The sequence below is a fragment of the Salmo trutta genome, chromosome 18, assembly GCF_901001165.1.
Source record: "Salmo trutta chromosome 18, fSalTru1.1, whole genome shotgun sequence".
Lineage (NCBI taxonomy): Eukaryota > Metazoa > Chordata > Actinopteri > Salmoniformes > Salmonidae > Salmo > Salmo trutta.
This window is the reverse complement of record NC_042974.1, coordinates 4,753,123-4,780,108: the sequence shown is the minus strand read 5'-3', so window position 1 is coordinate 4,780,108 and position 26,986 is coordinate 4,753,123. Positions and strand designations below refer to the sequence as shown.

Genomic DNA, 26,986 nt, shown 5'->3' with positions numbered 1-26,986 from the left:
CAACACTTACACAACACATAAACAGGCCAAAATGGCTCCTACACAGTCAATATATGAAGTGACCATTCTCTGAACACCACAGCCATGGAATGGAACACAATGGTGTAGATTAATGGTGTAGAACAATGGTGTTCCATTGGTTGACGGCTTGTTCTTAGTGTTCTTAATTGGAACGTGTTGATTGGATGCTGCTGCACTCACTGTGACACACACAAAGAGATGCTCTGCTTTTTTGACACCACACTCCACAAATCAAGTCCTGCAGGCTCTAGTTTTATCTTATCTTGATTATTGTCCAGTCATGTGGTCGAGTGCTGCAAAGAAAGACCTAGTTAAGCTGCAGCTGGCCCAGAACAGAGCAGCACGTCTTGCTCTTCAGTTTAATCAGAGGGCTGATATAAATACTACGCATGCCAGTCTCTCTTGGTTAAGAGTTGAGGAGAGAATGACTGCGTCCCTTCTTTTTTTAATAAGAAACATGAATGTGTTGGAAATTCCAAATTGTTTGCATAGTTAACTTATACACAGCTCTGACACACACACTTACCCCATCAGACATGCCACCAGGGGTCTTTTCACAGTCCCCAGGTCCAGAACAAATTCAAGGAAAAGTACTGTATTTTACAGAGCCATTACAGAGTGCATGGAACTCCCTTCCATCTTAAAAAGCGCAACTGAACAGCAAACCTTGTTTCAAAAAACAAATAAAGCAACACCTCACGGCACAACGCCTCCCCCCATGTGACCTACTGTGTATGTACTGACATGTATGTGGAACTAATAGATGCACACACACAGACACTATATGATCATGTTTTAAATGTATGTAAATTGTAAAGTATTTTGTCTGTAATGTATTTTTCATGATCGGACCCCAATAAGACCAGCTGTCGTCATTGGTGTCAACTCTCTGATTCAGAGGGATTGGGTTAAATGACTCCTGCACCTCTCTGATTCAGAGGGGTTGGGTTAAATGACTCCTGCACCTCTCTGATTCTGAGGGGTTGGGTTAAATGACTCCTGCACCTCTCTGATTCTGAGGGGTTGGGTTAAATGACTCCTGCACCTCTCTGATTCAGAGGGATTGGGTTAAATGACTCCTGCACCTCTCTGATTTACAGGGGTTTGGTTAAATGACTCCTGCACATCTCTGATTCAGAGGGGTTGGGTTAAATGACTCCTGCACCTCTCTGATTCAGAGGGGTTGGGTTAAATGACTCCTGCACCTCTGATTTACAGGGGTTTGGTTAAATGACTCCTGCACATCTCTGATTCAGAGGGGTTGGGTTAAATGACTCTTGCACCTCTCTGATTCAGAGGGGTTGGGTTAAATGCAAAAGACACATTTCAGTTGAATACATTCAGTTGGACAACTGACTAGGTTTCCCCCTTTGCCTTTCCCTTTCCTAATGGGGATCTTAATAAATCAACACACTGTGTTAAAACCCTTGCTGATGTATGTGTGTGGATTAAATTAGGGCTGGTCCCAAATGGTACCATGTTCCCTATTTAGTGCACTAGCCTACTATTTGACCAGGGCCCATAGGGTTAGGCCATTGTGCACTATGTAGGGAATAGGTGGCCTTTTGTGACTCATCCTATATGTTGAGATTCCTAAATATCTGCCCATTGTGTAAGTAATGAATTGATTGTGGTTCCTGTGGGATCGCTGCAGTTAAAGCATGAATGTATTAAGATGCCTCTGCTACTAGGAGGCAGAAAACACTGACCATCACATGACTAACACGTATATCATGGAGGGCCTGTATACAGACAGTTAGGAGTTGTTGATCACAAAACCTATTTTCAGGACAGTGGTCTTGGTTGTTTTTATTGATATCACTGCATTACGTATTTGCTGTGTTAAATCTATATTTTGATTCAACAGAGTGCTACCTTGTGAACCCTTTCAAAACTGTTTTTCACTCTACTGGTCAATGCCAATTGATTTTCTGGTAACGTTTTACATGAAGATATGTACAGCTTTTGAGTAATACTGTTAATACTGCCAGTGCAGCCTTAAGCTTAGTATTCCTTTGCAAGAGGCTAAGTGACAAGCACACAATTTCAACTGTTTATTGTAGATATATAGATTCTAAACGAATAATGAACAGTTTCTAACCTACTTATAGAGTTAGAATCCTTTATACTGTATACTTCATGTAAAGTCTTCCTTTCTTTCAGTGAGGTAATGTATTATATTATTACTATTCCAGGTCTCTACGTGCCCCACCAGGTACCCCAGATGCCTTCACTAGAAGTCCATATGATTGGACCACCAGATCTACCACTCCCAGAGTCAACACATCTGTATGGGCCACCCAATCTGCCACCACTCTGAGAGGTCAAGGTTCAGCAGGAGCCAACACTTCTGTATGGACCCAGCCACCACCATCCCGACCGCCACCAGTTGCTACCCGTCCCTGGCAACCGGCTCCTACCCATCCCTGGCAACTGGCTCCTACCCGGCCCTGGCAACCAAGTCCAGTTCCTACCCGTCCCAGGCAACCAACTCCTACCCGGCCACCATCAGTCTCTACCCATCCCTGGCAACCAGCTCCCACCCGTCCCTGGAAACCAGTTCATGCCCAGCCCCCATCAGTCCCTACCCATCCCTGGCAACCAGCTCCCACCCGTCCCTGGAAACCAGGTACAGTTCCTACTCGCCCCTGGCAACCAGCTCCCACCCGTCCCTGGCAACCAGTTCCTGCCCAGCCCGCGCAACCAGCGCCTACCCGGCCTTGGCCACCACTGCCAGCTCCTACCCGGCCCTGGCAAACAGCCACTACTCGTCCCCGGCCACCACTGCCAGCTCCTACCCGGCCCTGGCAAACAGCCACTACTCGGCCTCGGCCACCACTGCCAGCTCCTACCCGGCCCTGGCAAACAGCCACTACCCGGCCTCGGCCACCACTGCCAGCTCCTACCCGGCCCTGGCAACCAGCTCCTACCCATTCCCCACCACCAGCCCCTACCCAGCCACCAACAGCTCCCACCCAGCCACCACCACCACCATTCTGCCATGCTGCCCTCTGTCTTAACGGTGGGACCTGCCATGAGCTGCAGAGGCCCAGTGGAGCTCTGTCCTTCTACTGCGACTGCCCCCTACACTTCACTGGACACTTCTGTGAGAAAGGTAGGTCTCTATGATTCTGTTACATACTATTTACACTAGGTAGCATGCATGTAGAATAAAGCAGTGTATTGGCACTAAAAGTGCAACCACTTTGGTCGGATATGCTCCTAAATATTTTGCTGTGCGACCTGGAATTTTAATTTGGGAACACCAGTCTGCCTAGAATTAAAATCCCCCAGATAATAATTGTTGTAATGATTAAGCTTCACTTTACCGCGGCCTCCAAGTGCCATAGAGTCCTCTCTCTCCCTCTGCGGCTGCTTGCTTTCTGTTCTCGGACCACACACACCAAGCCCGGCCTCCTGTCACTCAAGCAGGCAGTGCACAGTTCCTCCATGCTGTTTATTCTCTCAGCATGCTGTCAATTTATCCACTCTACCAAAACAAGAACGATGCTGCTTTCCACATTGCTTCTACATATGAATCCAGATGTTTTCTATGTTATACTATCATTTTGTGTATCTTGCTCTGTGCAAAATGCAAATTAGTTAGTTACGGTAGCTAGCATGTGCCTAACATAATGCTAATCGCTAACTAGCTAAATGCCATTTAGCTAAATGCTCTAGCTGGGGCAAAGCAAACGTTAGATCTAATACAGATTGGTACCAGTAGTGATCAGCATAATGTTTGTGCTATGGCATGTTCTGAATCAGGTAGCCTATTCTTTAAAATATTTGTCAAAATATAACATCTATTAAAATGTGATTAGGGTCCCCTGGGAAACACTGACAAACACTTTGGTTCCTACCCTGTCATAACTCCTACCTGGCTTTTTCATGTGTTTTCATGCCAAACAACACCAACCATAGAATTACAATGATCATTCTATTTCTAGGATTCAAACCGTTTACCCCAGTGTTTTGATCTATATCGCAAGTCAAATCGCGATTAGATTTTTTGCCCATATCGCCCTAACAACCTGGTAGCTTTACCAGTAAATGTAAACATTTGGTGGGACAGAAAGAAAGAAAAAGTGATATTGAAAAGAAAAGTATTTTTTTTCTTTATGAGATGTGCTTCAAAATTAATTTGAATTCACATAGTCCCAATGTAGGCCAATGTATCAATCAATTAAAAATGATGTGGTGCTCCTAACTTTTGGAACACTGGAGGACAAATGGGCCCCAAAAGAGGGAAACAAATATTATTAAGTCCAGTGACTCTTTGAAAATCTAATTATTTTACCTGCAGTTGTCTACGTTGCTGCCGGCAACGGCACTGGATGTGTAGAATCCCCGCAGCTTATTCATTTCAATTATCTCAATGCAGCCGGTGTAGTTGGAGAAGGGTTGGGCTCCCTTAGGGCGACAGAAACAATACTTTCTTAGACTGTTGATTTCAATAAGGTAGGTAACCAGACATCACCACAATACTTTCTTAGACTGTTGATTTCAATAAGGTAGGCTACCAGACATCACCACAATACTTTCTTAGACTGTTGATTTCAATAAGGTAGGTAACCAGACATCACCACAATACTTTCTTAGACTGTTGATTTCAATAAGGTAGGCTACCAGGACACACATCACCACAATACTTTCTTAGACTGTTGATTTCAATAAGGTAGGTAACCAGACATCACCACAATACTTTCTTAGACTGTTGATTTCAATAAGGTAGGTAACCAGACATCACCACAATACTTTCTTAGACTGTTGATTTCAATAAGGTAGGCTACCAGGACACACATCACCACAATACTTTCTTAGACTGTTGATTTCAATAAGGTAGGTAACCAGACATCACCACAATACTTTCTTAGACTGTTGATTTCAATAAGGTAGGTAACCAGACATCACCACAATACTTTCTTAGACTGTTGATTTCAATAAGGTAGGCTACCAGGACACACATCACTACAATACTTTCTTAGACTGTTGATTTTAATAAGGTAGGCTACCAGGACACACATCACTGTAAAGAACCAGTGCTACCAATGAAGCATGATAATTCCGAGCTCTTTGTATTGGGCATGCTTTCTATGTGGTATGCTTCTGTACTAGTATGGACATTTATCTGGGTTCCTCTGTGAGAAATGTAGGCCTCTAATACCTATTTCACCCTTTTCACACTATCATGCCACTCGAACCGTAGGCCTACTGTGTTTACTCTAATATCTTCCTTTCACATTGTCCATTCCTGCACGTTTCCAACAACTAAGGTGGTGGATCCGTAACCAAACCAGCACAGGAGAGCTTGGCTCGGTTAGGCTCAGCTCATTCATGTGAAAAGGATATACTGTAACTCTCCACGCTGTCTCAGTAGTTCCCTCTGTAGCCTACTGCCCCTCTTGGGATCACTTCCTCTTTTTAACCAAAGGCCTCAGAGGAATGAAGATTTAATACAAATTGGGAATTAGGATTAAAAATAGTAATCCACACTGAGTGACTGACACCATGACTGTGTCCCAAATTTAACCCTATTCCCTACATAGTGGGCCCTGGTCAAGAGTAGTACACTTTTATATGGACTAGGGTTCAATTTGGGACGTAGCCCATAACACCAGTTGAGTGAGTGAGAGAAACACAGAGAGAGAGAGAGAGAGAGAGAGAGAGAGAAACAGAGAGGGAGAGAGAGAAACAGAGAGACAGACAGGGAGAGAGAGAGAAACAGAGGGGGAGAGAGAGAGAAACAGAGGGGGAGAGAGAGAGAAACAGAGGGGGAGAGAGAGAGAAACAGAGGGGGAGAGAGAGAGAAACGGAGGGGGAGAGAGAGAGAAACAGAGGGAGGGAGAGAGAAACACACACAGAGAGAGAGAGAAACAAAGACAGACAGACAGACAGACAGACAGACAGACAGACAGACAGATTTAGTATTATAAAGGATGTCAATTATTCATAGTGCGTATAATGAAAGGATCCATACGAGCAGCTTGGCTTTGATCATCCCAAAGCTTGCCCGTGATCACCTTTAACCCTCGCTGCAAATGAGAGGATGACCTTGGTACTCACATCGCAGATGCCAGATTCTGTCTAACCCCCTCCATCCCTGCCACTCTGAACTCTTTGGAATCTGTGTCTGACCCCTCCATCCTCACCTCCCACCTACTACCACCCTGCCACTCTGAACTCTTTGGATTCTGTGTCTGACCCCTCCATCCTCACCTCCCACCTACTACCACCCTGCCACTCTGAACTCTTTGGATTCTGTGTCTGACCCCTCCATCCTCACCTCCCACCTACTACCACCCTGCCACTCTGAACTCTTTGGATTCTGTGTCTGACCCCTCCATCCTCACCTCCCACCTACTACCACCCTGCCACTCTGAACTCTTTGGATTCTGTGTCTGACTCCTCCATCCTCACCTCCCACCTACTACCACCCTGCCACTCTGAACTCTTTGGATTCTGTGTCTGACTCCTCCATCCTCACCTCCCACCTACTACCACCCTGCTACTCTGAACTCTTTGGATTCTGTGTCTGACTCCTCCATCCCCACCTCCCACCTACTACCACCCTGCCACTCTGAACTCTTTGGATTCTATCGAATTCCTCCATCCCCCCACACCACCACTACCACCCTGCTACTGCGAACCTTTATCATTTGACAGCGATAGAGAAATTGAGACCCTGGAGATGTGAGAAAGGGTGGAGAGGAAGGGCAGAGTTTCCCCTCTCAGCTAGACAGAGAGGAATCAGATCTCTAATGATACCTGACGTCTCCCTGGCTGTAGGTTCTATCTAGAACCAAAAAGGGTTATTCTGTTGTCCCCGTAGGAGAACCCTTTGACGAACCCATTCTGGTTCCAGGTTGAACCCTTTGGGTTCCATGTAGAACCCTTTCCACAGAGGGTTTTACATGGAACCCAAAAGAGTACTACCTGGAACCAAAAAGGGTTATCTTATGGGGACAGCCACAGAGGTCTCTCTGGTCTTCCCTGGCTAGCACACATACTGGCTACTGACTAGAGCTGTCTACTGTCTTACTACACATACTGGCTACTGACTAGAGCTGTCTACTGTCTTATTACACATACTGGCTACTGACTAGAGCTGTCTACTGTCTTACTACACATACTGGCTACTGACTAGAGCTGTCTACTGTCTTACTACACATACTGGCTACTGACTAGAGCTGTCTACTGTCTTACTACACATACTGGCTACTGACTAGAGCTGTCTACTGTCTTACTACACATACTGGCTACTGACTAGAGCTGTCTACTGTCTTACTACACATACTGGCTACTGACTAGAGCTGTCTACTGTCTTACTACACATACTGGCTACTGACTAGAGCTGTCTACTGTCTTACTACACATACTGGCTACTGACTAGAGCTGTCTACTGTCTTACTACACATACTGGCTACTGACTAGAGCTGTCTACTGTCTTACTACACATACTGGCTACTGACTAGAGCTGTCTACTGTCATACTACACATACTGGCTACTGACTAGAGCTGTCTACTGTCTTACTACACATACTGGCTACTGACTAGAGCTGTCTACTGTCTTACTACACATACTGGCTGCTGACTAGAGCTGTCTACTGTCTTACTACACATACTGGCTACTGACACATACTGGCTACTGACTAGAGCCACTGTCCTATGAGCAGGGTTGTGTCAATGCCATTTACATTTCAGTCAATTCAAAAAGCTCACTGAAATTCCAATTCTCTTTCATGCTTTTCCATGAGGAAAAATTGGAATTGGAATTTGGTTTACTTTCTGTATTGACTGGAATTGAAATGGAATTGACCCCAATCCTGCTTCCGAGGCCTGTACACAGGCTATTGTACTGAGTAGGGTTAGTACTATAGAAATATAATTACTAGAACGGTGAGCCACATTCAAGTCAACGTTTCTGTAATTTGTGGACCGGCAGCCGTATTGACTATACCCATGAGGGGCTTATGGGCAATTCCAAGGTAATAGAATGACGCTAAGAATCCGATTTTTCACTTTAAAATGTATATCAAACAAATCAAATGATTGCACTGTTAAACAAACCATACAACTCAATGCACAAGTACCACTTTTAACAATTTCCACTGAAAATGTACTTGACGAACAGTGCAGATGAAAAGTTTGGTAACAGAATGACAGTTTGTGCTGTTGGTGCCGTCATTCTATTACCAAACTCTGCATCTGCGCTTGGTTACCGTGGAATTACCCTTAACCATTCTAGTACTAATTATATTTCTATGGCTTCTGAGGGTCACAGCCTCACACACATGCTGGGGTTGACTGGGGTTCCCACTGACCCTGTGGTTAGTAGGTATAAAACACATGCTGGGGTTGACTGGGGCTCACACTGACCCTGTGGTTAGTAGGTATAAAACACATGCTGGGGTTGACTGGGGCTCACACTGACCCTGTGGTTAGTAGGTATAAAACACATACTGGGGTTGACTGGGGTTCTCACTGACCCTGTGGTTAGTAGGTATAAAACACATGCTGGGGTTGACTGGGGTTCTCACTGACCCTGTGGTTAGTAGGTATAAAACACATGCTGGGGTTGACTGGGGTTCCCACTGACCCTGTGGTTAGTAGGTATAAAACACATGCTGGGGTTGACTGGGGTTCTCACTGACCCTGTGGTTAGTAGGTATAAAACACATGCTGGGGTTGACTGGGGTTCCCACTGACCCTGTGGTTAGTAGGTATAAAACACATGCTGGGGTTGACTGGGGTTCCCACTGACCCTGTGGTTAATAGGTATAAAACACATGCTGGGGTTGACTGGGGTTCTCACTGACCCTGTGGTTAGTAGGTATAAAACACATGCTGGGGTTGACTGGGGTTCCCACTGACCCTGTGGTTAGTAGGTATAAAACACATGCTGGGGTTGACTGGGGTTCCCACTGACCCTGTGGTTAGTAGGTATAAAACACATGCTGGGGTTGACTGGGGTTCCCACTGACCCTGTGGTTAGTAGGTATAAAACACATGCTGGGGTTGACTGGGGTTCCCACTGACCCTGTGGTTAGTAGGTATAAAACACATGCTGGGGTTGACTGGGGTTCCCACTGACCCTGTGGTTAGTAGGTATAAAACACATGCTGGGGTTGACTGGGGCTCACACTGACCCTGTGGTTAGTAGGTATAAAACACATGCTGGGGTTGACTGGGGTTCCCACTGACCCTGTGGTTAGTAGGTATAAAACACATGCTGGGGTTGACTGGGGTTCCCACTGACCCTGTGGTTAGTAGGTATAAAACACATGCTGGGGTTGACTGGGGTTCCCACTGACTCTGTGGTTAGTAGGTATAAAACACATGCTGGGGTTGACTGGGGTTCCCACTGACCCTGTGGTTAGTAGGTATAAAACACATGCTGGGGTTGACTGGGGCTCCCACTGACCCTGTGGTTAGTAGGTATAAAACACATGCTGGGGTTGACTGGGGTTCCCACTGACCCTGTGGTTAGTAGGTATAAAACACATGCTGGGGTTGACTGGGGTTCCCACTGACCCTGTGGTTAGTAGGTATAAAACACATGCTGGGGTTGACTGGGGTTCTCACTGATTCTGTGGTTAGTAGGTATAAAACACATACTGGGGTTGACTGGGGTTCCCACTGACCCTGTGGTTAGTAGGTATAAAACACATGCTGGGGTTGACTGGGGTTCTCACTGACCCTGTGGTTAGTAGGTATAAAACACATGCTGGGGTTGACTGGGGTTCTCACTGACCCTGTGGTTAGTAGGTATAAAACACATGCTGGGGTTGACTGGGGTTCCCACTGACCCTGTGGTTAGTAGGTATAAAACACATGCTGGGGTTGACTGGGGTTCTCACTGATTCTGTGGTTAGTAGGTATAAAACACATGCTGGGGTTGACTGGGGTTCTCACTGACCCTGTGGTTAGTAGGTATAAAACACATGCTGGGGTTGACTGGGGTTCCCACTGACCCTGTGGTTAGTAGGTATAAAACACATGCTGGGGTTGACTGGGGTTCCCACTGACCCTGTGGTTAGTAGGTATAAAACACATGCTGGGGTTGACTGGGGTTCACACTGACCCTGTGGTTAGTAGGTATAAAACACATGCTGGGGTTGACTGGGGTTCCCACTGACCCTGTGGTTAGTAGGTATAAAACACATGCTGGGGTTGACTGGGGTTCCCACTGACCCTGTGGTTAGTAGGTATAAAACACATGCTGGGGTTGACTGGGGTTCCCACTGACCCTGTGGTTAGTAGGTATAAAACACATGCTGGGGTTGACTGGGGTTCTCACTGACCCTGTGGTTAGTAGGTATAAAACACATGCTGGGGTTGACTGGGGTTCCCACTGACCCTGTGGTTAGTAGGTATAAAACACATGCTGGGGTTGACTGGGGTTCCCACTGACCCTGTGGTTAGTAGGTATAAAACACATACTGGGGTTGACTGGGGTTCCCACTGACCCTGTGGTTAGTAGGTATAAAACACATGCTGGGGTTGACTGGGGTTCCCACTGACCCTGTGGTTAGTAGGTATAAAACACATGCTGGGGTTGACTGGGGTTCTCACTGACCCTGTGGTTAGTAGGTATAAAACACATGCTGGGGTTGACTGGGGTTCCCACTGACCCTGTGGTTAGTAGGTATAAAACACATGCTGGGGTTGACTGGGGTTCCCACTGACCCTGTGGTTAGTAGGTATAAAACACATGCTGGGGTTGACTGGGGTTCCCACTGACCCTGTGGTTAGTAGGTATAAAACACATGCTGGGGTTGACTGGGGTTCTCACTGACCCTGTGGTTAGTAGGTATAAAACACATGCTGGGGTTGACTGGGGTTCCCACTGACCCTGTGGTTAGTAGGTATAAAACACATGCTGGGGTTGACTGGGGTTCCCACTGACCCTGTGGTTAGTAGGTATAAAACACATGCTGGGGTTGACTGGGGTTCCCACTGACCCTGTGGTTAGTAGGTATAAAACACATGCTGGGGTTGACTGGGGTTCCCACTGACCCTGTGGTTAGTAGGTATAAAACACATGCTGGGGTTGACTGGGGCTCCCACTGACCCTGTGGTTAGTAGGTATAAAACACATACTGGGGTTGACTGGGGTTCCCACTGACCCTGTGGTTAGTAGGTATAAAACACATGCTGGGGTTGACTGGGGTTCCCACTGACCCTGTGGTTAGTAGGTATAAAACACATGCTGGGGTTGACTGGGGTTCCCACTGACCCTGTGGTTAGTAGGTATAAAACACATGCTGGGGTTGACTGGGGTTCCCACTGACCCTGTGGTTAGTAGGTATAAAACACATGCTGGGGTTGACTGGGGCTCCCACTGACCCTGTGGTTAGTAGGTATAAAACACATGCTGGGGTTGACTGGGGTTCTCACTGACCCTGTGGTTAGTAGGTATAAAACACATGCTGGGGTTGACTGGGGTTCTCACTGACCCTGTGGTTAGTAGGTATAAAACACATGCTGGGGTTGACTGGGGTTCCCACTGACCCTGTGGTTAGTAGGTATAAAACACATGCTGGGGTTGACTGGGGTTCCCACTGACCCTGTGGTTAGTAGGTATAAAACACATGCTGGGGTTGACTGGGGTTCCCACTGACCCTGTGGTTAGTAGGTATAAAACACATGCTGGGGTTGACTGGGGTTCACACTGACCCTGTGGTTAGTAGGTATAAAACACATGCTGGGGTTGACTGGGGTTCTCACTGACCCTGTGGTTAGTAGGTATAAAACACATGCTGGGGTTGACTGGGGTTCCCACTGACCCTGTGGTTAGTAGGTATAAAACACATGCTGGGGTTGACTGGGGCTCCCACTGACCCTGTGGTTAGTAGGTATAAAACACATGCTGGGGTTGACTGGGGTTCCCACTGACCCTGTGGTTAGTAGGTATAAAACACATGCTGGGGTTGACTGGGGTTCCCACTGACCCTGTGGTTAGTAGGTATAAAACACATGCTGGGGTTGACTGGGGTTCCCACTGACCCTGTGGTTAGTAGGTATAAAACACATGCTGGGGTTGACTGGGGTTCCCACTGACCCTGTGGTTAGTAGGTATAAAACACATACTGGGGTTGACTGGGGTTCTCACTGACCCTGTGGTTAGTAGGTATAAAACACATGCTGGGGTTGACTGGGGCTCACACTGACCCTGTGGTTAGTAGGTATAAAACACATGCTGGGGTTGACTGGGGTTCCCACTGACCCTGTGGTTAGTAGGTATAAAACACATGCTGGGGTTGACTGGGGTTCCCACTGACCCTGTGGTTAGTAGGTATAAAACACATGCTGGGGTTGACTGGGGTTCTCACTGACCCTGTGGTTAGTAGGTATAAAACACATGCTGGGGTTGACTGGGGTTCCCACTGACCCTGTGGTTAGTAGGTATAAAACACATGCTGGGGTTGACTGGGGTTCCCACTGACCCTGTGGTTAGTAGGTATAAAACACATGCTGGGGTTGACTGGGGTTCCCACTGACCCTGTGGTTAGTAGGTATAAAACACATGCTGGGGTTGACTGGGGTTCTCACTGACCCTGTGGTTAGTAGGTATAAAACACATGCTGGGGTTGACTGGGGTTCCCACTGACCCTGTGGTTAGTAGGTATAAAACACATGCTGGGGTTGACTGGGGTTCCCACTGACCCTGTGGTTAGTAGGTATAAAACACATGCTGGGGTTGACTGGGGTTCTCACTGACCCTGTGGTTAGTAGGTATAAAACACATGCTGGGGTTGACTGGCGTTCCCACTGACCCTGTGGTTAGTAGGTATAAAACACATGCTGGGGTTGACTGGGGTTCCCACTGACCCTGTGGTTAGTAGGTATAAAACACATGCTGGGGTTGACTGGGGTTCCCACTGACCCTGTGGTTAGTAGGTATAAAACACATGCTGGGGTTGACTGGGGTTCTCACTGACCCTGTGGTTAGTAGGTATAAAACACATGCTGGGGTTGACTGGGGTTCTCACTGACCCTGTGGTTAGTAGGTATAAAACACATGCTGGGGTTGACTGGGGTTCCCACTGACCCTGTGGTTAGTAGGTATAAAACACATGCTGGGGTTGACTGGGGCTCACACTGACCCTGTGGTTAGTAGGTATAAAACACATGCTGGGGTTGACTGGGGTTCCCACTGACCCTGTGGTTAGTAGGTATAAAACACATACTGGGGTTGACTGGGGTTCCCACTGACCCTGTGGTTAGTAGGTATAAAACACATGCTGGGGTTGACTGGGGTTCCCACTGACCCTGTGGTTAGTAGGTATAAAACACATGCTGGGGTTGACTGGGGTTCTCACTGACCCTGTGGTTAGTAGGTATAAAACACATGCTGGGGTTGACTGGGGTTCCCACTGACCCTGTGGTTAGTAGGTATAAAACACATGCTGGGGTTGACTGGGGTTCCCACTGACCCTGTGGTTAGTAGGTATAAAACACATGCTGGGGTTGACTGGGGTTCCCACTGACCCTGTGGTTAGTAGGTATAAAACACATGCTGGGGTTGACTGGGGTTCCCACTGACCCTGTGGTTAGTAGGTATAAAACACATACTGGGGTTGACTGGGGCTCACACTGACCCTGTGGTTAGTAGGTATAAAACACATGCTGGGGTTGACTGGGGTTCCCACTGACCCTGTGGACTAAATACTGATCACGACTAAATACTGATCACAACTAAATACTGGTCACGATTAAATATATTTTGAATCAGTTAAACGTGTGCTACATAGAGATACATAGTTAAATATTTCTAATATAATGTTATAATTTGTATCATAAGATATTGTAAATGTAATAACGTGTTATACCCGTTGGCAAAATGTTGCCACAATGTGTCTCTGTGTGTTGTTATATGGCCAGGGATCACGTTGAAAAGAGATGTTCATCTCAATGTGTCTTTGTGTGTTGTTAGAAGACCAGGGATCACGTTGAAAAGAGATGTTCATCTCAATGTGTCTCTGTGTGTTGTTAGATGACCAGGGATCACGTTGAAAAGAGATGTTCATCTCAATGTGTCTCTGTGTGTTGTTAGATGACCAGGGATCACTTGAAGAGATGTTCATCTCAATGTGTCTCTGTGTGTTGTTATATGACCAGGGATCACGTTAAAAAGAGATATTCACCTCAATGTGTCTCTGTGTGTTGTTAGATGACCAGGGATCACTTGAGGAGATGTTCATCTCAATGTATCTCTGTGTGTTGTTAGATGACCAGGGATCACTTGAAGAGATGTTCATCTCAATGTGTCTCTGTGTGTTGTTAGATGACCAGGGATCACTTGAGGAGATGTTCATCTCAATGTGTCTCTGTGTGTTGTTATATGACCAGGGATCACTTGAGGAGATGTTCATCTCAATGTGTCTCTGTGTGTTGTTATATGGCCAGGGATCACTTGAAGAGATGTTCATCTCAATGTATCTCTGTGTGTTGTTATATGACCAGGGATCACTTGAAGAGATGTTCATCTCAATGTACATTTTCTGGTTAAAGAAAGGAAAACTTTTTTTTATCTTTTTTTCTTATACTTTACTGCAAGCCCATTGTAGCCAGATGAAGGGCTGTGATGTCCCTGATGTTCATCCTGATGCTATCCTCTATTGTGCTAATAGCCTTTTCATTGTATTCCTATCTTCTACATCAGCTGATTGAACACGTTGTTCTACTGATGTCAATAAGTCAATGTTCAACTGCAGAGCTAATTTGCTGAGTCATAAGTTAATGTATCTCTATCGATGCGAGATCAGACATTTTGGCGCATATGGGCTGTGTCTGAAATAGCACCCTATGCCCTCTATACAGTGCACTACTTTTGACCAGGGCGCATAGGGCTCTGGTCAGAAATAGCGCACTATATAGGGAATAGGGTACCATTTCAGACGCAGTCATGCACTGAGTTGAATTCATTAATCATCCTAGATGTTTCTTTTTCTCATTCCTTTGGTACCAAATAAAACTGAGTATCAGTGCACTTTGAGCAAGAGTATTTGGAATTAATTATTGTTCTCTCAAGACTTTACCAGTTTATAATTTTATGAATATAAATTATTCTAAATATTGAACCACATCTTTTCAAAAACAGAGATTTCATTCATTATTTTATTTTTGTTCCTATTTTTTTATTAAAATTGAAAACATTAATTTTATACACAAGTGAAGCCGAGTGAAGTAGTCATGTTTTTTTTGCAACTTCAAAGAATGGATGTAAAACCAATTATTAATCGAAAAAAATAAGGAAAAAGGATGGAAAGGAATGGATGTTATATAGTAAAGGAATGGATGTTATATAGTAAAGGAATGGATGTTATATAGTAAAGGAATGGATGTTATATAGTAAAGGAATGGATGTTATATAGTAAAGGAATGGATGTTATATAGTAAAGGAATGGATGTTATATAGTAAAGGAATGGATGTTAGATGGTAAAGGAATGGATGTTATATAGTAAAGGAATGTATGTTATATAGTAAAGGAATGGATGTTAGATGGTAAAGGAATGGATGTTAGATGGTAAAGGAATGGATGTTATATAGTAAAGGAATGGATGTTATATAGTAAAGGAATGGATGTTAGATGGTAAAGGAATGGATGTTATATAGTAAAGGAATGGATGTTATATAGTAAAGGAATGGATGTTATATAGTGAAGGAATGGATGTTATATAGTAAAGGAATGGATGTTATATAGTAAAGGAATGGATGTTATATAGTAAAGGAATGGATGTTATATAGTAAAGGAATGGATGTTAGATGGTAAAGGAATGGATGTTATATAGTAAAGGAATGGATGTTATATAGTAAAGGAATGGATGTTAAATAGTAAAGGAATGGATGTTAGATGGTAAAGGAATGGATGTTATATAGTAAAGGAATGGATGTTATATAGTAAAGGAATGGATGTTATATAGTAAAGGAATGGATGTTATATAGTAAAGGAATGGATGTTATATAGTAAAGGAATGGATGTTATATAGTAAAGGAATGGATGTTATATAGTAAAGGAATGGATGTTATATAGTAAAGGAATGGATGTTATATAGTAAAGGAATGGATGTTATATAGTGAAGGAATGAATGTTATATAGTAAAGGAATGGATGTTATATAGTAAAGGAATGGATGTTATATAGTAAAGGAATGGATGTTAGATGGTAAAGGAATGGATGTTATATAGTAAGGGAATGGATGTTATATAGTAAAGGAATGGATGTTATATAGTAAAGGAATGGATGTTATATAGTGAAGGAATGGATGTTATATAGTAAAGGAATGGATGTTATATAGTAAAGGAATGGATGTTATATAGTAAAGGAATGGATGTTATATAGTAAAGGAATGGATGTTATATAGTAAAGGAATGGATGTTAGATGGTAAAGGAATGGATGTTATATAGTAAAGGAATGGATGTTATATAGTAAAGGAATGGATGTTATATAGTAAAGGAATGGATGTTATATAGTAAAGGAATGGATGTTATATAGTAAAGGAATGGATGTTATATAGTAAAGGAATGGATGTTATATAGTAAAGGAATGGATGTTATATAGTAAAGGAATGGATGTTATATAGTAAAGGAATGGATGTTATATAGTAAAGGAATGGATGTTATATAGTGAAGGAATGAATGTTATATAGTAAAGGAATGGATGTTATATAGTAAAGGAATGGATGTTATATAGTAAAGGAATGGATGTTAGATGGTAAAGGAATGGATGTTATATGGTAAAGGAATGGATGTTATATAGTAAAGGAATGGATGTTATATAGTAAAGGAATGGATGTTATATAGTAAAGGAATGGATGTTATATAGTAAAGGAATGGATGTTATATAGTAAAGGAATGGATGTTAGATAGTAAAGGAATGGATGTTATATAGTAAAGGAATGGATGTTAGATGGTAAAGGAATGGATGTTATATAGTATAGGAATGGATGTTATATAGTAAAGGAATGGATGTTATATAGTAAAGGAATGGATGTTATATAGTAAAGGAATGGATGTTATATAGTAAAGGAATGGATGTTAGATGGTAAAGGAATGGATGTTATATAGTATAGGAATGGATGTTATATAGTAAAGGAATGGATGTTATATAGTAAAGGAATGGATGTTATATAGTAAAGGAATGGATGTTATATAGTAAAGGAATGGATGTTAGATGGTAAAGGAGTGGATGTTATATAGTAAAGGAATGGATGTTATATAGTAAAGGAATGGATGTTATATAGTAAAGGAATGGATGTTATATAGTAAAGGAATGGATGTTATATAGTAAAGGAATGGATGTTATATAGTAAAGGAATGGATGTTATATAGTAAAGGAATGGATGTTATATAGTAAAGGAATGGATGTTATATAGTAAAGGAATGGATGTTATATAGTAAGGATGATGTTATATAGTGAAGGAATGAATGTTATATAGTAAAGGAATGGATGTTATATAGTAAAGGAATGGATGTTATATAGTAAAGGAATGGATGTTAGATGGTAAAGGAATGGATGTTATATGGTAAAGGAATGGATGTTATATGGTAAAGGAATGGATGTTATATAGTAAAGGAATGGATGTTATATAGTAAAGGAATGGATGTTATATAGTAAAGGAATGGATGTTATATAGTAAAGGAATGGATGTTAGATGGTAAAGGAATGGATGTTATATAGTATAGGAATGGATGTTATATAGTAAAGGAATGGATGTTATATAGTAAAGGAATGGATGTTATATAGTAAAGGAATGGATGTTATATAGTAAAGGAATGGATGTTATATAGTGAAGGAATGGATGTTATATAGTAAAGGAATGGATGTTATATAGTAAAGGAATGGATGTTATATAGTAAAGGAATGGATGTTAGATGGTAAAGGAATGGATGTTATATAGTAAAGGAATGGATGTTATATAGTAAAGGAATGGATGTTATATAGTAAAGGAATGGATGTTATATAGTAAAGGAATGGATGTTATATAGTAAAGGAATGGATGTTATATAGTAAAGGAATGGATGTTATATAGTAAAGGAATGGATGTTATATAGTAAAGGAATGGATGTTAGATGGTAAAGGAATGGATGTTATATAGTAAAGGAATGGATGTTATATAGTAAAGGAATGGATGTTAGATAGTAAAGGAATGGATGTTATATAGTAAAGGAATGGATGTTATATAGTAAAGGAATGGATGTTATATAGTAAAGGAATGGATGTTATATAGTAAAGGAATGGATGTTATATAGTAAAGGAATGGATGTTATATAGTAAAGGAATGGATGTTATATAGTAAAGGAATGGATGTTAGATGGTAAAGGAATGGATGTTATATAGTAAAGGAATGGATGTTATATAGTAAAGGAATGGATGTTATATAGTAAAGGAATGGATGTTATATAGTAAAGGAATGGATGTTATATAGTAAATTAATGGATGTTAGATGGTAAAGGAATGGATGTTATATAGTAAAGGAATGGATGTTATATAGTAAAGGAATGGATGTTATATAGTAAAGGAATGGATGTTATATAGTAAAGGAATGGATGTTATATAGTAAAGGAATGGATGTTATATAGTAAATTAATGGATGTTAGATGGTAAAGGAATGGATGTTATATAGTAAAGGAATGGATGTTATATAGTAAAGGAATGGATGTTATATAGTAAAGGAATGGATGTTATATAGTAAAGGAATGGATGTTAGATGGTAAAGGAATGGATGTTATATAGTAAAGGAATGGATGTTATATAGTAAAGGAATGGATGTTAGATGGTAAAGGAATGGATGTTATATGGTAAAGGAATGGATGTTATATAGTAAAGGAATGGATGTTATATAGTAAAGGAATGGATGTTATATAGTAAAGGAATGGATGTTATATAGTAAAGGAATGGATGTTAGATGGTAAAGGAACGGATGTTAGATTGAAGGTATTAATAATAAAAAAGAGCGACTGAAAGGTCAGAATCTTCATTTTGCAGAGATCAATAACTGTCTTCAGGTGACAAACTGATTAGGCTTCTGTGTTATCAGGAAGACATATGAGGTGCAGGTTATCTGGGAGATTTGAGGTGCAGGTTATCTGCTAGAGTGCAGGGCCCATATTCATAAAGCATCTCTGAGTAGGAGTGCTGATCTAGGACCAGTTCTGCCTTTTAGATAAAAATGAGTAAGATTACATGGACAAGGGGGACCTGATCCTAGATCAGCACTCCTTCTCTGAAACACTTTATGGGTGACAGTAATTGACTGGGTGACTTCTATCTCACACTCATCAGACTCACTCATAACACACACACACACACACACACACACACACACACACACACACACACACACACACACACACACACACACACACACACACACACACACACACACACACACACACAAGGTGACGGTAGTTATTCTATTTCACACGCTCATCAGTTCCCCACCAATCTCATTAATGAGCATATGATTCCTATTTGTCAGTATCTAGATGTGGCAGTTCAAACCATTCATATGAGTCAGTACTTAGATGTGGCTGTTCAAACCATTCATATGAGTCAGTATCTAGATGTGGCTGTTCAAACCATTCATATGAGTCAGTATCTAGATGTGGCTGTTCAAACCATTCATATGAGTCAGTATCTAGATGTGGCTGTTCAAACCATTCATATGAGTCAGTATCTAGATGTGACTGTTCATATGAGTCAGTATCTAGATGTGGCTGTTCAAACCATTCATATGAGTCAGTATCTAGATGTGACTGTTCAAACCATTCATATGAGTCAGTATCTAGATGTGACTGTTCATATGAGTCAGTATCTAGATGTGACTGTTCATATGAGTCAGTATCTAGATGTGGCTGTTTGAACAGTTCATGTGAGTCAGTATCTAGATGTGGCTGTTCAAACAGTTCATATGAGTCAGTTGTAGGAGCAGACAGTCAGAACCGTGTACTAGGCCTATCTATCAGTATAGACAGGTCAGCCACCAGACAGACAGTCAGAACCGTGTACTAGGCCTATCTATCAGTATAGACAGGTCAGCCACCAGGCAGACAGTCAGAACCATGTACTAGGCCTATCTATCAGTATAGGCAGGTCAGCCACCAGACAGACAGTCAGAACCGTGTACTAGGCCTATCTATCAGTATAGACAGGTCAGCCACCAGACAGACAGTCAGAACCGTGCACTAGGCCTATCTATCAGTATAGGCAGGTCAGCCACCAGGCAGACAGTCAGAACCGTGCACTAGGCCTATCTATCAGTATAGACAGGTCAGCCACCAGGCAGACAGTCAGAACCGTGTACTTGGCCTATCTATCAGTATAGGCAGGTCAGCCACCAGACAGACAGTCAGAACCGTGTACTAGGTCTATCTATCAGTATAGGCAGGTCAGCCACCAGACAGACAGTCAGAACCGTGTACTAGGTCTATCTATCAGTATAGACAGGTCAGCCACCAGACAGCCTATCTATCGGCAATCAAAAACGATATCTCACAATGCAATATCTTGCAATTTCTTGGCTTGCAATGTCTTGCAACTTCAGTAAAGCAGGGCCTATCATCACTGAATAGGCTAGGACATTCTACAAGCAACCGAGCGAAGACTGTACAACAGGCCAAAGACTGAACACACACTCGCATCATTAGTGTAGACAGGGAGTAAAAGGTAAAGTGAGAGGTTTTACTCTCGCCAAAATATGTCCAAAATAAGCCTTTGGACCTAAGCTTGTCTGCCTTCTCGCCTCTGGGACAATGACTTCCATTGTTAGGGCGAAGACCAGTGGTATATTGTACTTAAGTAAAAATACTTTAAAGTACTACTTAAATTGTTTTTGGGGGTATCTGTACTTTACTATTTAAATTTTTTACTTTTACTTCACTACATTCCTAAAGAAAATAATGTACTTTTTACTAAATATATTTTCCATGTCACCCAAAAGTACTCGTTACATTTTGAATGATTAGCAGGACATGTCAAATTCATGCACTTTTCAAGAGAACATTCCTGTTCATCCCTACTGCCTCTGATCTGGTGGACTCACTAAACACAAATGCTTTGTCTGTGAATGATGTCTGAGTGTTGGAGTGTGCCCCTGGCTATCCGTAAATACATAAATAAACTGGAAATGGTGCTGTCTGGCTTGCTTAATTATTTGTGAAATGATTTATTCTTTTACTTTTGATACATAAGTATATTTCAGCAATTACATTTACTTTTGATACTTTTAGACTTTTCTTAAGTAGTTTTTACTGGGTGACTTTCACTTTTACTTGAGTCATGTTGTATTAAGATATCTTTACTTTTACTCAAGTATGACGATTGGGTACTTTTCCCACCACTGGCGGAGACATGAGCATCTCGTCATTATATACAGATCTCTGTCGAAGAGCATGAGCAGGTGAGCCAGCGCGAGGGAGAGAGAAGAGGGGCAGGCAGGCCAGCGCGAGGGAGAGAGAAGAGGGGCAGGCAGGCTAGCGCGAGGGAGAGAGAAGAGGGGCAAGCAGGCCAGCGCGAGGGAGAGAGAAGAGGGGCAGGCAGGCCAGCACGAGGGAGAGAGAAGAGGGGCAGGCAGGCCAGCGCGAGGGAGAGAGAAGAGGGGCAGGCAGGCCAGCGCGAGGGAGAGAGAAGAGGGGCAGGCAGGCCAGCGCGAGGGAGAGAGAAGAGGGGCAGGCAGGCCAGCGAGAGGGAGAGAGAAGAGGGGCAGGCAGGCCAGTGCGAGGGAGAGAGAAGATGGGCAGGCAGGCCAGCGAGAGGGAGAGAAGATGGGGCAGGCAGGCCAGCGCGAGGGAGAGAGAAGAGGGGCAGGCAGGCCAGCGCGAGGGAGAGAGAAGAGGGGCAGGCAGGCCAGCGCGAGGGAGAGAGAAGAGGGGCAGGCAGGCCAGCGCGAGGGAGAGAGAAGAGGGGCAGGCAGGCCAGCGCGAGGGAGAGAGAAGAGGGGCAGGCAGGCCAGCGCGAGGGAGAGAGAAGAGGGGCAGGCAGGCCAACGCGAGGGAATGTCTTGGTAATCTGTATCTCGCAATTTCTTGTCTTGCATGCCTCGCAAGTTCACCAAAGTAGCCTAAAGTCGGGGGTACACTACGGGATTTTGAGATCAGAAACAAAATCCCCAAGTCATTGACTACTCAGCAACGTTTAATGTGAACTGATCTGTGTGCTACCTATCCCGTCTTTAAGCAGTCCCAGATGGCCTGATATTTTCAAACATTTTTGATTTTATCGGCACAAAATCTGCAATGATCTTGTAGTGTGAGATATGCAACTACAAGATTTCAGAACGGTGATCAGCAATAGCCAATGAGATCTCGAGTAGTAGCGATGACTACTACTAGTATGCGTCTGTACTTGTCAAACTGTCAAATTGTTACAGCTCTGACAAGCTCTTTACACGCAAATGTATTCAATTCAAAATGTATTGGCTAGATATTTCAACTCTGTATTTGTCAAGCATGAATGTCTGACTGAAAACATTTTTGAGGCTGCTTTGAGCCAAAGCTCGTTGTAGCTACGTTAAACCTAATCACATCATCACATCACTGTCTTAGTGAGACAGCGTGGTATGGAGAATCCTCACGACCAAGTGAAGAATCTTGTCTGTGCCACATCGTTTCTTCTGCGCACAACTACGTTGGCAAGACAACAAACTCCTGGAAAGACGGTCATTTAATGTGAGAGGCTTAGCAGTGTTACTATTTTATATGTCGTGTGGTGTCCGCCCAGACCTTTATAGCCTACCATCTAGTTAGCAACTTTTATGAGGGTAGGGGCCGCAAACAATCTGCTTGCGAGGCTGCGTACCCACATCCACCCCCCCTCCCCCATCAGAAAATGTGCTGTTTTACAGGGTGCAGTTTTTAATATAATATCTGAGTGAGACTGACAAACAAAATCAATGGGGGACCCCCGGCCGGTAATTCATGATACCATGATAACAACAACTTTAGATAGCTGGCCTCTAACTAAGCAATCTAAAGCATGTTAGCTGACCTAATTGACTGACTATTAGTGACTGAGCCGAGGGCTTTCAAAAGGGGGGCCCTTTTGTAGTTAGATGTGGCTGTTCAAACAGTGACACTACTGGATACAGTCATTTCAGTTCACTGTTGTCACTGTGTTAGATAACTGCCTAGCAACATTTTCCTTTTTCATTTGCTTCATTTCACTTTCATTTTGACTCATCTCTGAAAATATAGCTCATAGTGGTGCAAAACCTTGCATCCTCTCAGCGAAAAATACTGGGATAAACAGCAAGGGAATAGCCTACTCTACATAGACTGGTGGGGAATCATTAAGTGATGTGATGACACTGTGACCTTTTCTCCAAACCAGCCAGGAATTAACTATTCATGCAGTGGATAAACCTTCTACTTTGACACCTGAAATCAAGTGTTGTCAAACATTCCAAAGCACATTGAATGTGTCGCTAAACACTGTTGAAAGTAGTGACAACCTTTAGTCCCTCTCTGTCTCAACTAAAACCCTGTACTAGGCCTGTTTGTGCACCCTTCCACCCTCTTTTGACACCTTCTCTGTGCGTTCTCAGATGTTATTAGTCTCTCTAGCTGCCTCAGCAAAGCAACAGAGTCTCCTGTATTATCTCCAGGGCTGCAATGGGCTAGCTCATTTCTAGCCTACATGGAAACAGCCCCATCTGTCCCATGGGAAATAAATACCATATAATCACCCAGACCCTTTAAGGAATTTCTTGGAGCTTTTAATATTAGTATGCAGCCTACCCCCGCTAAATGTGTGCAAAATCTCTCTCCGCACAGCCCTAATATATTTTATATACATAACTTGACCTATACTAATGAGTGAGATGTGCTTTGTGACAAATGTGTTTCTAATATTGATTCAGCAGAGCTAGCTAGCTGGTAGATGCTAATAGAGGCATCTAATATTGATTCAGCAGAGCTAGCTAGCTGGTAGATGGAAATAGAGGTGTCTCCAGAGAATTAAAAGGAAGTACTAAATTAACTTTTAACTTGGATGTATTTTAGTGTGACACAACATGTCAAAAGTAGTACTTGGTAATTTACTGTCATATGCACTGAGTATATAAAACATTTGGAATATCTGCTCTTTCTATGACATAGCTTTCACCCGGATTCAAGTCTATGAGCAGGAAGCACTGGAGTCAACATGGGCCAGCATCCCTGTGGAAAGATTTTGACACCTTGCAGTCCATGCCCCGATGAATTAAGGCTGTTCTGAGGGCAAAAGGGGGTGCAACTCAATATTAGGAAGGTGTTGGGTCACAGTGGAGAAGGGTTCTTACAATAGCTAAAATGTCATACATGAATATTCAAATGAAATGATATTCAAAACTGTCATGTTATTTTGTGATACAGTACCTTTACTGTGGTCCTAAGAGGAAAGGTTTATCTTCCTTATAAATGAACAGTCGGTCCTAAGAGGAAAGGTTTATCTTCCTTATAAATGAACAGTCGGTCCTAAGAGGAAAGGTTTATCTTCCTTATAATTGAACAGTCGGTCCTAAGAGGAAAGGTTTATCTTCCTTATAAATTAACAGTTGGTCCTAAGAGGAAAGGTTTATCTTCCTTATAAATGAACAGTCGGTCCTAAGAGGAAAGGTTTATCTTCCTTATAAATGAACAGTCGGTCCTAAGAGGAAAGGTTTATCTTTCTTATAAATGAACAGTCGGTCCTAAGAGGAAAGGTTTATCTTCCTTATAAATGAACAGTCGGTCCTAAGAGGAAAGGTTTATCTTCCTTATAAATGAACAGTCGGTCCTAAGAGGAAAGGTTTATCTTCCTTATAAATGAACAGTCGATAACATCAACATACACTCTTAGAGAAAAAAGGCTAAAGGTTTCCGAAAAGGTTCTTCAGCTGACCCCATTGGTCGGAGAACCCTTTCTGGCACCAAAAGGGTTCTACCTGGAAACAAAAAGGGTTCTTCAATGGGTTCTCTTATGGGGACAGCTGAATAACTTTTTTAGGTTCTAGAGAGCACCTCTTTTTTCTAAGAGTGACGAAAACAATATGTAATGAAAGAATAATAATCAACTAAACAACAACGAGATCCTTTCACTTCTTCTCCTGGAGTTTGTTTTCCCAGACGTCCATTAATGACGCTCTATAGCCTATACCACGGTTCATCACACTCGTAACGCTGCCCTCCCCTAAACACCAGCGCCCCATTCCCTATATAGTGCACTACTTTTGACCAGGGCCTATGGGCTATCCCATAGGGCTCCGGTCCAAAGTAGTGCACTATGTAGGTAATGGGTTGCCATTTGGGACGCATCCCAGCGCAGGCATGCTGCACTATTTTATATTGAGTTAAACAGATTGGTATTGTGTTGAAAGGCATCCCAGTCCCAGCGTATTAACCAAGGTGCAATCTCATGTGACTCACTGAGCACTCTGCTCGTGATGGGCTTCGCTAGTCAGTCCCCCTTCGTCCCTCATACGCTCGCGCTCACACACACACACACACACACACACACACACACACACACACACACACACACACACACACACACACACACACACACACACACACACACACACACAGACAGACAATGTTTGACACACTCACACACACTGATAGCCTGAAGTTTGAAGTAGAAGTCTAAAGGCTGTTAGATGCTGACAAAGTCCCTTGTCTAGAAGTATATTATTGTACCACAGTAATATGTCTGTACCACAGCAACTTATTGTAGTGTACCACAGTAGTATGTCTGTACCACAGCAACTTATTGTAGTGTACAACAGTAGTATGTCTGTACCACAGCAACTTATTGTAGTGTACCACAGTACCGTGACCTGGATGCACCTGATGACATGGACTTCTTCTAGACCATCCATTTAATTATATTAATCTCTTTTGTTTCTAATCATTGTAATTTCCCCTTCTCATCCCCTTATGTTAAGTGATGAATTAGCCTCCTATTTTTTTTTACCACAGCAACTTATTGTAGGGTACCACAGCAACTTATTGTAGTGTACCACAGTAATATGTCTGTACCACATCAACTTATTGTAGGGTACCACAGTAATATGTCTGTACCACATCAACTTATTGTAGGGTACCACAGTAATATGTCTGTACCACATCAACTTATTGTACCATACCACAGTAATATGTCTGTACCACAGCAACTTATTGTAGTGTACCACAGCAACTTATTGTAGTGTACCACCCCTTTTGGGGGGGGGGTTAGAAGGATTACTTAATCCTATCCCAGGTATTCCTTAAAGAGGTGGGGTTTCAGGTGTCTCCGGAAGGTGGTGATTGACTCCGCTGTCCTGGCGTCGTGAGGGAGCTTGTTCCACCATTGGGGTGCCAGAGCAGCGAACAGTTTTGACTGGGCTGAGCAGGAACTGTGCTTCCGCAGAGGTAGGGAGGCGAGCAGGCCAGAGGTGGATGAACGCAGTGCCCTTCTTTGGGTGTAGGGCCTGATCAGAGCCTGAAGGTACGGAGGTGCCGTTCCCCTCACAGCTCCGTAGGCAAGCACCATGGTCTTGTAGCGGATGCGAGCTTCAACTGGAAGCCAGTGGAGTGTGCGGAGGAGCGGGGTGACGTGAGAGAACTTGGGAAGGTTGAACACCAGACGGGCTGCGGCATTCTGGATGAGTTGTAGGGGTTTAATGGCACAGGCAGGGAGCCCCGCCAACAGGGAGTTGCAGTAATCCAGACGGGAGATGACAAGTGCCTGGATTAGGATCTGCGCCGCTTCCTGTGTGAGGCAGGGTCGTACTCTGCGAATGTTGTAGAGCATGAACCTACAGGATCGGGTCACCGCCTTGATGTTAGTGGAGAACGACAGGGTGTTGTCCAGGGTCACGCCAAGGCTCTTAGCACTCTGGGAGGAGGATACAATGGAGTTGTCAACCGTGATGGCGAGATCATGGAACGGGCAGTCCTTCCCCAGGACGAAGAGCAGCTCCATCTTGCCGAGGTTCAGCTTGAGGTGGTGATCCGTCATCC

General features: G+C 43.3%; 1 protein-coding gene across 1 annotated transcript in view; it reads left to right on the top strand.

The window, feature by feature from the left end:
- The window catches only part of LOC115153627 (protein eyes shut homolog), a 234,015-nt gene that overhangs the window by 56,845 nt on the left and 150,184 nt on the right, over positions 1-26,986 (top strand). Inside the window, exon 8 of the mRNA XM_029699264.1 lies at positions 2,217-3,136. Coding sequence (XP_029555124.1) covers positions 2,217-3,136 — 920 coding nt within the window. The remainder of the gene's footprint in view (positions 1-2,216; positions 3,137-26,986) is intronic.